The following is a 9,761-nucleotide window of genomic DNA, read 5'->3' on the forward strand; positions in this document are numbered from 1 at the left end:
CAGTCGGTCCAGGGCCACCTCCCTTCCTCCTCACCGGTCGTATGATTGTAGTATAGATCTCCTTCCGGGTACCACTCCCCCCCGGGGTAGACTATACTCTCTGTCGGCTCCCGAACGTAAGGCTGTCGAAGATTATTTGTCTGTAGCTCTCGGCGCCGGTACCGTATGTTAAGAAAAAGGACGGGACCCTGCGCCCCTGCGTGGATTATCGAGGGCTGAATGACATAACGGTTAAGAATCGTTATCCGCTTCCCCTTATGTCTTCAGCCTTCGAGATCCTGCAGGGAGCCAGGTTTTTCACTAAGTTGGACCTTCGTAACGCTTACCATCTCGTGCGCATCAGGGAGGGGGGACGAGTGGAAAACGGCGTTTAACACTCCGTTAGGGCATTTTGAATACCGGGTTCTGCCGTTCGGTCTCGCTAACGCTCCAGCTGTCTTTCAGGCATTAGTGAATGATGTACTGAGAGACATGCTGAACATCTTTGTTTTCGTTTACCTTGACGATATCCTGATTTTTTCACCGTCACTCCAGATTCATGTTCAGCACGTTCGACGTGTCCTCCAGCGCCTTTTAGAGAATTGTCTTTATGTGAAGGCTGAGAAGTGCGCTTTTCATGTCTCCTCCGTCACATTTCTCGGTTCTGTTATTTCCGCTGAAGGCATTCAGATGGATCCCGCTAAGGTCCAAGCTGTCAGTGATTGGCCCGTCCCTAAGTCACGTGTCGAGCTGCAGCGCTTTCTCGGTTTCGCGAATTTCTATCGTCGTTTCATTCGTAATTTCGGTCAGGTGGCAGCTCCTCTCACAGCCCTTACTTCTGTCAAGACGTGCTTTAAGTGGTCCGTTTCCGCCCAGGGAGCTTTTGATCTCCTCAAGAAGCGTTTACATCCGCTCCTATCCTTGTTACACCTGACGTCTCTAGACAGTTCATTGTCGAGGTTGACGCGTCAGAGGTGGGCGTGGGAGCCATTCTGTCCCAGCGCTCCCATTCTGACGATAAGGTCCATCCTTGCGCGTATTTTTCTCATCGCCTGTCGCCGTCGGAACGTAACTATGATGTGGGAAACCGCGAACTGCTCGCCATCCGCTTAGCCCTAGGCGAATGGCGACAGTGGTTGGAGGGGGCGACCGTTCCTTTTGTCGTTTGGACTGACCATAAGAACCTTGAGTACATCCGTTCTGCCAAACGTCAGGCTCGTTGGGCGCTGTTTTTCGCTCGTTTCGAGTTCGTTATTTCTTATCGTCCGGGCTCAAAGAACACCAAGCCTGATGCTTTGTCCCGTCTCTTCAGTTCTTCAGTAGCCTCCACCGACCCCGAGGGGATTCTCCCTGAGGGGCGTGTTGTCGGGTTGACTGTCTGGGGAATTGAGAGGCAGGTAAAGCAAGCACTCACTCACACTCCGTCGCCGCGCGCTTGTCCTAGGAACCTTCTTTTCGTTCCCGTTCCTACTCGTCTGGCCGTTCTTCAGTGGGCTCACTCTGCCAAGTTAGCCGGCCATCCCGGCGTTCGGGGTACGCTTGCTTCTATTCGCCAGCGTTTCTGGTGGCCCACTCAGGAGCGTGACACGCGTCGTTTCGTGGCTGCTTGTTCGGACTGCGCGCAGACTAAGTCCGGTAACTCTCCTCCTGCCGGCCGTCTCAGACCGCTTTCCATTCCCTCTCGACCGTGGTCTCACATCGCCTTAGACTTTATTACCGGTCTTCCTTCGTCAGCGGGGAAGACTGTTATTCTAACGGTTGTCGATAGGTTCTCTAAGGCGGCTCATTTTATTCCCCTCGCTAAGCTTCCTTCTGCTAAAGAGACGGCACAAATCATCATTGAGAATGTTTTCAGAATTCATGGCCTTCCGTCAGACGCCGTTTCGGACAGAGGTCCGTCTCAATTTTGGAGGGAGTTTTGCCATTTGATTGGGGCTTCCGTCAGTCTCTCTTCCGGTTTTCACCCCCAGTCTAACGGTCAAGCAGAACGGACCAATCAGACGATTGGTCGCATCTTACGCAGTCTTTCCTTTCGAAACCCTGCGTCTTGGGCAGAACAGCTCCCCTGGGCAGAATACGCTCACAACTCGCTTCCTTCGTCTGCGACCGGGCTATCTCCTTTTCAGAGTAGCCTCGGGTACCAGCCTCCTCTGTTCTCGTCCCAGCTCGCCGAGTCCAGCGTCCCCTCCGCTCAGGCTTTTGTCCAACGTTGTGAGCGCACCTGGAAGAGGGTCAGGTCTGCACTTTGCCGTTATAGGGCGCAGACTGTGAGAGCCGCTAATAAGCGTAGGACTAAGAGTCCTAGGTATTGTCGCGGTCAGAGAGTATGGCTCTCCACTCGTAACCTTCCCCTTATGACAGCTTCTCGCAAGTTGACCCCGCGGTTCATTGGTCCGTTCCGTATTTCTCAGGTCGTTAATCCTGTCGCGGTGCGACTTCTTCTTCCGCGACATCTTCGTCGCGTCCACCCGGTCTTCCATGTCTCCTGTGTCAAGCCTTTTCTTCGCGCCCCCGTTCGTCTCCCCCCGTCCTTGTCGAGGGCGCACCTATCTACAGGGTCCGGAAGATTATGGACATGCGTCCTCGGGGCCGTGGTCATCAGTACCTAGTGGATTGGGAGGGTTACGGTCCTGAGGAAAGGAGTTGGGTTCCATCTCGGGACGTACTGGACCGTTCGCTGATCGATGATTTCCTCCGTTGCCGCCAGGTTTCCTCCTCGAGTGCGCCAGGAGGCGCTCGGTGAGTGGGGGGGTACTGTCATGTTATGTCTTGTCCCTGTGCTTTCTCTTCTCTTCGTTTCCCCCTGCTGGTCGTATTATGTTACTATCTCTCTCTCTCTATCGTTCCGTTCCTGCTCCCAGCTGTTCCCCATTCTCCTAACAACCTCGTTTACTCTCTCACACCTGTCTCCTCTTTTGCCCTCTGATTAAGTCTCTATTTCTCTCTCTGTTTCTGCTTCTGTCCTTGTCGGATTCTTGTTTGCTTTGCCCTTGTCCCGTCCTGTCGTAATCTGCCTCTTCATCAGATGCTGCGTGTGAGCAGGTGTCTCTGTCCTCTACGGCCCGCGCCTACCCGGAGGGACCAGCAGTCTGTTGCCGCTAGCCCTGCTATTCTCTTCTACTACTAGAAGGGGGACTCTCCTGTAAAGATAGAGGATTTATGTTTTCCCTGTTTGGACATCTCCTGTAAAGATTGAGGATTTATGTTTTCCCTGTTTGGACATTAAAAGACTCTGTTTCTGTTAAATCGCTTTTGGGTCCTCACTCACCTGCATGACATCTGGTCTATAGTAGTGCACTATATAGGGAATAGGGCTCTGGTCTATAGTAGTACCACTATATAGGGAATAGGGTTCTGGTCTATAGTAGTGCACTACATAGGGAATAGGGTTCTGGTCTATAGTAGTGCACTATATAGGGAACAGGGAGCTATTTTTGATAAAAACACATCACATCTCACACGTTTTCAAAAAAAGCTTTAATTAGAAATAGTTACATACACACGGTAGAATTAAATTAAACTTTATACAAATATTAAAATACGATCTTCACAACCCACTGCAATGTACAGAGGAGAAAAAGAACACATGAAACCATTGAAATGCAGAATCAAAGAGATATGAGGAAACAACCACTGTACAACGGTGGTCTGGACGCAAACAAAAATACTCCCCTTAACACGCAACATTTAAAATGTCTGATAGACATTTAAAGAAAGAAAGAAAGAAAGGTAAGTTGTTTCATGTGCTTTAGGCTTTTGAAAAATCACGGTTGCTGAAGAGGCCCTGGGGTGAACAGAGAGAAGACAAGGATGGACTTTCTTTAGTCAAGTCCAAAAACAAAAAATAAAACACAAGACAGTTTTATGACTAGAAAATACAAAAAAGTAAGGCCATTGGGAAACACAGACGCTTCAATGTCATAGCAGGTAAAGATGGATGGAAACTTACGATACAAGTAGAAACAAAATCAAAGTAATAAAAATGTACCAGGTCTAAGGCAACGTTCTCTGTTTGCGTTTATGAAGCCAATGACAATGACAGGTGGAAAAACCGACAGAATAAACAAAACATACAAAAATAAAATAAAAATGTAAGTGAAAAAGCTTTTCCAAAAAGCCTCGACTCAGACCGTGTCTCCTCAACCTTAATGAGGATGATTACCTCAACTCTACGAGTGTTTTTTTATCATCAAAAGGTCAATTAAAACTGCTCACTTCAATTTGAACTGAACATTTACAACAAGAGATAACTGTCGTTTCCTGCAACCAGTTGCAGTTGTGTCGATGCTCCGGGTTTTGAGCAAGGTTTTTCAGTTTAAGCTTCTTTTTTTTGAAGTCGCAGATCTACAAGGTTATTCTGAAGCAACTCTGCAGAAAATCGAGGACATTTTAGTCCTTGAACATTTAAATATACATGATGTACTGTATTCTTACAGTAATGACTGTTTGTTCTTCTGACCGTTGTAAAAAGCAGGAAAAGAGGGAAGCCATTTTGAACTAGGGTAGCTGAGTGAAGCCATTTCTAACTAAGGGCGGGGAATCCTGGGTAATATTTCTGGTGTACCCATTCTACGGACATGTCCTTTCTCTCTCGCCTAACTGACGTACACAGAGGCAAAGATAGACACACACACAAACACTTTCTCTCTCTCACACACGCATACGCACATTTAGCGCATCAGGACCAAGTGACAGACACCTCGAGTGAACCCAAACTTACAGCCACACAATATAAATAGATTGGAAAAAGAAATGTGTGACCTAATGTCCAGTCACCAAACAAACATGTTTTCATCGTGTAAAAACAACAACAAGGCCTTAGTTCATTTAACAATATAGTGCAGCCCTCTTCACTCATGAAACGTGTGCTGTTCAATATCACAGCCAGGTGTCAAAAATATACTGATGCCTCCCAAACAAGATAGTCCCAGATAGTCACACCAACAGGGAGCAGATGGGCTCCCCTGTGGATGTGACTAACAACACAGATATCGGTTGTTGTGACGAAAAGGCAAGCGTGTCATTAATCTTATTTTTATCATGATAGAGTGATAGTGTCTGTCTGTAGCCCTGTTTCATCATGATAGAGTGATAGTGTCTGTCTGTAGCCCTGCGGGTGCTTGGTCTGGTGATGTGCTCCCTCCCTCCCTCCCTCCCTCCCTCCCTCCCTCCATCCATCCTACGTGCATCGTCTTCTGACAGACGGCGTCACTCCTGGTCCCCTCAGACGAAAGTGGCGCTGGCTGACCCAAGAAGTCGCCGGAGAGTGACAGCAGAGAAAGGAAGAGGGGCTTCATACAGAGTGGACAGACAGGGCCCCCAGCGTGGCCCCCGGCGTGGCTCCCAGCGTGGCCACGCTGGCCCCCCGCAGGACGTCGTCGATTCATCACCAGAGAGAACGCCAGCGAACCAGGCCAAGGCCCAAACCAAGATAGTCCTCACTGAAGAGAGATGCTCCTTATCCCCATTAAGAGTAGGGAGATGCACAAGCACAAGTCTGTATTCTCAGTAATCTTCATCATCATCTTTATCATCAGCAGCGATAAAAACATTATTATGTTAGCTACTAGCCTTGTGGTTTGAGATAAAGCGTTTGGAAGTGTGGATGATTGGGATCAGGAAGTTAGGCCTAGAGGGAAGTGTGGATGATTGGGGTCAGGAAGTTAGGCCTAGAGGGAAGTGTGGATGATTGGGGTCAAGCAGCTAGGCCTAAAGGGAAGTGTGGATGATTGGGGTCAGGAAGTTAGGCCTAGAGGGAAGTGTGGATGATTGGGGTCAAGTAGCTAGGCCTAGAGGGAAGTGTGGATGATTGGGGTCAGGAAGTTAGGCCTAAAGGGAAGTGTGGATGATTGGGGTCAAGCAGCTAGGCCTAGAGGGAAGTGTGGATTATTGGGGTCAGGAAGTTAGGCCTAGAGGGAAGTGTGGATGATTGGGGTCAAGCAGCTAGGTCTGTCTGTCTGTCTGTCTGTCTGTCTGTCTGTCTGTCTGTCTGTCTGTCTGTCTGTCTGTCTGTCTGTCTGTGTTGAGGTCCATTCTAAAACTGAGGGGGACAGGAGGAATTAAGGGCTCGTCAGTTCCCAGTAAGAAAGAAAGAGGGTAGTCTCGTCTTTTCTCCACACGGGTAGTAGTTTAGAGATCATTGCAGAAGGGGTAGCCAGGACATGGGTAGAGGATACTGGGGGTGGACATGGTTTGTCCAGTATAAGTTCTGTGGGTGATAATAAATGGGGGTGAAGTGGACTCTGCTCGTCTTTGCGCCGTGTGAGAAGTTGCAGATGTAGAGGGGGAGGGAAGTTGAGTTTCTTTGACATGATTCCTGTATTTGCTGCGCGGGGTAATTCTATAGTTCTGTGGTTCAGACATAAGGTAGGGTGGTATCGTTCAGCTAGAAAGCCCCAGTAGAAGCCTTAGTTTCCTGCTCAGCTGTAGGGGCTTCAGGTTTCCTTTAACAGGGGGATATCTAGAGAGACAGAGAGAGAGGAGCGTGACAGAGAGAGAGGGAGGAGACAGAGAGAGGGAGGAGCGCGCGAGAGAGGGAGGAGCGAGACAGAGAGAGGGAGGAGCGAGACAGAGAGAGAGGGAGGAGACATAGAGAGGGAGGAGCGAGAGAGAGAGGGAGGAGACAGAGAGAGAGGAGCGAGAGAGAGGGAGGAGAGAGAGGGAGGAGAGAGAGGGAGGAGACAGAGAGAGAGGGAGGAGACAGAGAGGGAGGAGACATAGAGAGGGAGGAGCGAGAGAGAGAGGGAGGAGACAGAGAGAGAGGATCGAGAGAGAGGGAGGAGAGAGAGGGAGGAGAGAGAGGGAGGAGACAGAGAGAGAGGGAGGAGCGAGACAGAGAGAGAGGAGCGAGAGAGACAGAGAGGTGCGAGACAAAGAGAGAGAGAAGACAGAGAGGAGACAGAGAGAGAGAGGGAGGAGAGAAACAGAAGCGAGACAGAGAGAGAGGGAGGAGAGGAGACAGAGAGAGGAGCGAGAGAGAGGGAGGAGAGAGAGGGAGGAGACAGAGAGAGAGGGAGGAGAGGAGACAGAGAGAGGAGCGAGAGAGAGGGAGGAGAGAAAGGGAGGAGCGAGACAGAGAGAGAGAGGAGACAGAGAGGAGACAGAGAGAGAGGAGAGAAACAGAAGTGAGACAGAGAGAGAGGGAGGAGAGGAGACAGAGAGAGGAGCGAGATCAGTGTTAGAGATCCTAGCATCAGGCTACAGTATGTATAAACGCAGGTAGAATGAGAGTCAGGACTACAAAAGGTAAACCATGTAAACACTAAGCCTTCAACAGTTGAGGACATGAACACACACACACACACACAGCACCACCTACCATCAGAGAAGTCGTCTACGGAGGTGACAGAAAGCAGGCTGTGCTGGTCACTGTTCTCTGAGTCTCTACGTCTGCCAAGGGCACCCCCTCCGTGTGCCGTAACCCACGACGACGAAGAGGAGGCCTGGTGGACTAGTACTGTCTCTGCGTGACGGCAGGATGAAGGGAAGGAGGAAGAGGAGGAGGGGAGGCACAGCTCTGTATCTCTCGCTCTGTCTCTGTGATGGTGGGACTGGGACCTACTGCTGGGACCCGGTCCCTCTGCTCCGCCCTCGGCCCCCTGGGGGCCCTCAGACAGGACGATCTGAACCCGGGACTCTTGAGGTGGGGGGAGAGAGGCGCCGCTGCCGTACACTGCCTCCTCATAGGAGGGGAGGGCCACCTGGACCCCTTCCACCACGATAGAGGCTGGCTGGCCTGACACACCCTGCTCACGCCTGGAGGGAGAGAGAGGGGAAGGGAGAGAGAGAGGGGAGAGGGGAGAGAGAGAGAGGGGAGGGGAGAGAAAGAGGGGAGAGAAAGAGGGGAGAGGGAAGGGGAGAGAGAGAGGGGAGAGGGGAGGGGAGAGAATGAAATAGAAAGAAGGGAAGGAGAGCACGAGAGAGAAGAGGGAGAGAGAAAGATTTAGGATATTGCCAACCAATATTTCTGGTGGTGTGGTGCTGTGTGATGTTCCTGTCCTAACAGAGCCCTGTGTAGACTAGAGGTGCTTCTGGATCTCATCACAGCCGCCCCCAAGGCCTCACAGCCCACCCAGGCCTCACAGGCCCCCAGGCCTCACAGCCCCCAAGGCCTCACAGCCCCCCAGGCCTCACAGCCCCCCAGGCCTCACAGCCCCCAGGCCTCACAGCCCCCCAGGCCCTACAGCCCCACCCCAGGCCTTACAGCCCCCCCCAGGCCTCACATCCCCCAGAACTCACAGCCCCCCAGGCCTCACAGCCCCCAAGGCCTCACAGCCACCCCAGGCCTCACAGCCCCCCAGGCCTCACAGCCCCCCAAGGCCTCACAGCCCCCAGCCCCCAGGCCTCACAGCCCCCAGGCCTGACAGCTCCCCAGGCCTGACAGCCCCCAGGCCTCACAGCCCCCCAAGGCCTCACAGCCCCCAAGGCCTCACAGCCCCCCAGGCCTCACAGCCCCCAGGCCTGACAGCCCCCCAAGGCCTCACAGCCCCCAGGCCTGACAGCCCCCAGGCCTCACAGCCCCCCAGGCCTCACAGCCCCCCAGGCCTCACAGCCCCCAGGCCTGACAGCCCCCAGGCCTCACAGCCCCCCAAGGCCTCACAGCCCCCAGGCCTGACAACACAATCAACAGAGCGACATACACACCTGTTAGTTAACTGTTGTAAATCACAGAACCAGAGACAGTAAGTCTGGTAGCAACATACACACCTGTTAGTTAACTGTTGTAAATCACAGAACCAGAGACAGTAAGTCTGGTAGCAACATACACACCTGTTAGTTAACTGTTGTAAATCACAGAACCAGAGACAGTAAGTCTGGTAGCAACATACACACCTGTTAGTTAACTGTTGTAAATCACAGAACCAGAGACAGTAAGTCTGGTAGCAACATACACACCTGTTAGTTAACTGTTGAACCTAATGCAGCTTTCACTTTGACACTGTTTTCATCTGCTGTTAACTTGTAAAACCAGTTACATTTCATCTTCACCAAACCGGATCTGATGGGCCCAAAATGGCAGCAAAATACGCACAGAGGTAAAGGTGTGTGTGTGTCTTCTTGTAAATACTCTGAAGACGTGTGTGTGTGTTCATGTAAATACTCTGAAGACGTGTGTGTGTGTCTTCTTGTAAATACTCTGAAGGTGTGTGTGTGTGTGTGTGTGTGTTCATGTGAATGTATTGAAGGTGTGTGTGTAACCTGCTGTGGTGGAAGGACTTGAGTTTGGGCTGCAGCAGAACAAACAGCACCACCAGCAGCAACAGGAGGGCCACAGAGGAGGCTGTGGACGCTACGATGGACAGAGTCGGCATCGCCAACGGAGACCGCGGCTCCTTATCTGAGGAGAGAGAGAGACAGAATACTTTTGAATTCTTTTGTCAATTGAGTTTGAAATGTAATAGTAAAAAAAAAAGAATGGCCTCCCAGTCAATCCGTGTCCCAGGCAGAAAAGTGGTCTGGTAAAAGGCTTGTATTACAACAGGTGAGACGGAGGTTACTCTGGGTCTTACCTGGGCTGAGACGGGAGGTTACTCTGGGTCTTACCTGGGCTGAGACGGGAGGTTACTCTGGGTCTTACCTGGGCTGAGACGGGAGGTTACTCTGGGTCTTACCTGGGCTGAGACGGGAGGTTACTCTGGGTCTTACCTGGGCTGAGACGGGAGGTTACTCTGGGTCTTACCTGGGCTGAGACGGGAGGTTACTCTGGGTCTTACCTGGGCTGAGACGGCAGGTTACTCTGGGTCTTACCTGGGCTGAGACGGGAGGTTACTCTGGGTCTTACC

The 9,761-nt window shown here is 51.4% G+C and overlaps 1 protein-coding gene across 1 annotated transcript in view; it reads right to left on the reverse strand.

The window, feature by feature from the left end:
- Positions 1-5,146: 5,146 nt before the first annotated feature.
- LOC115118123 (sushi domain-containing protein 6-like) overlaps positions 5,147-9,761 on the reverse strand; it is a 67,417-nt gene continuing 62,802 nt past the window's right edge. Inside the window, exons 5-7 of the mRNA XM_065008599.1 lie at positions 9,178-9,316; positions 7,298-7,734; positions 5,147-6,439 (exon numbers count right to left, since the gene is read on the reverse strand). Of these exons, the coding sequence (XP_064864671.1) occupies positions 6,414-6,439; positions 7,298-7,734; positions 9,178-9,316 (602 nt within the window). The 3' untranslated portion in view covers positions 5,147-6,413. The remainder of the gene's footprint in view (positions 6,440-7,297; positions 7,735-9,177; positions 9,317-9,761) is intronic.

The sequence above is a fragment of the Oncorhynchus nerka genome, linkage group LG24 (assembly GCF_034236695.1).
Source record: "Oncorhynchus nerka isolate Pitt River linkage group LG24, Oner_Uvic_2.0, whole genome shotgun sequence".
NCBI lineage: Eukaryota > Metazoa > Chordata > Actinopteri > Salmoniformes > Salmonidae > Oncorhynchus > Oncorhynchus nerka.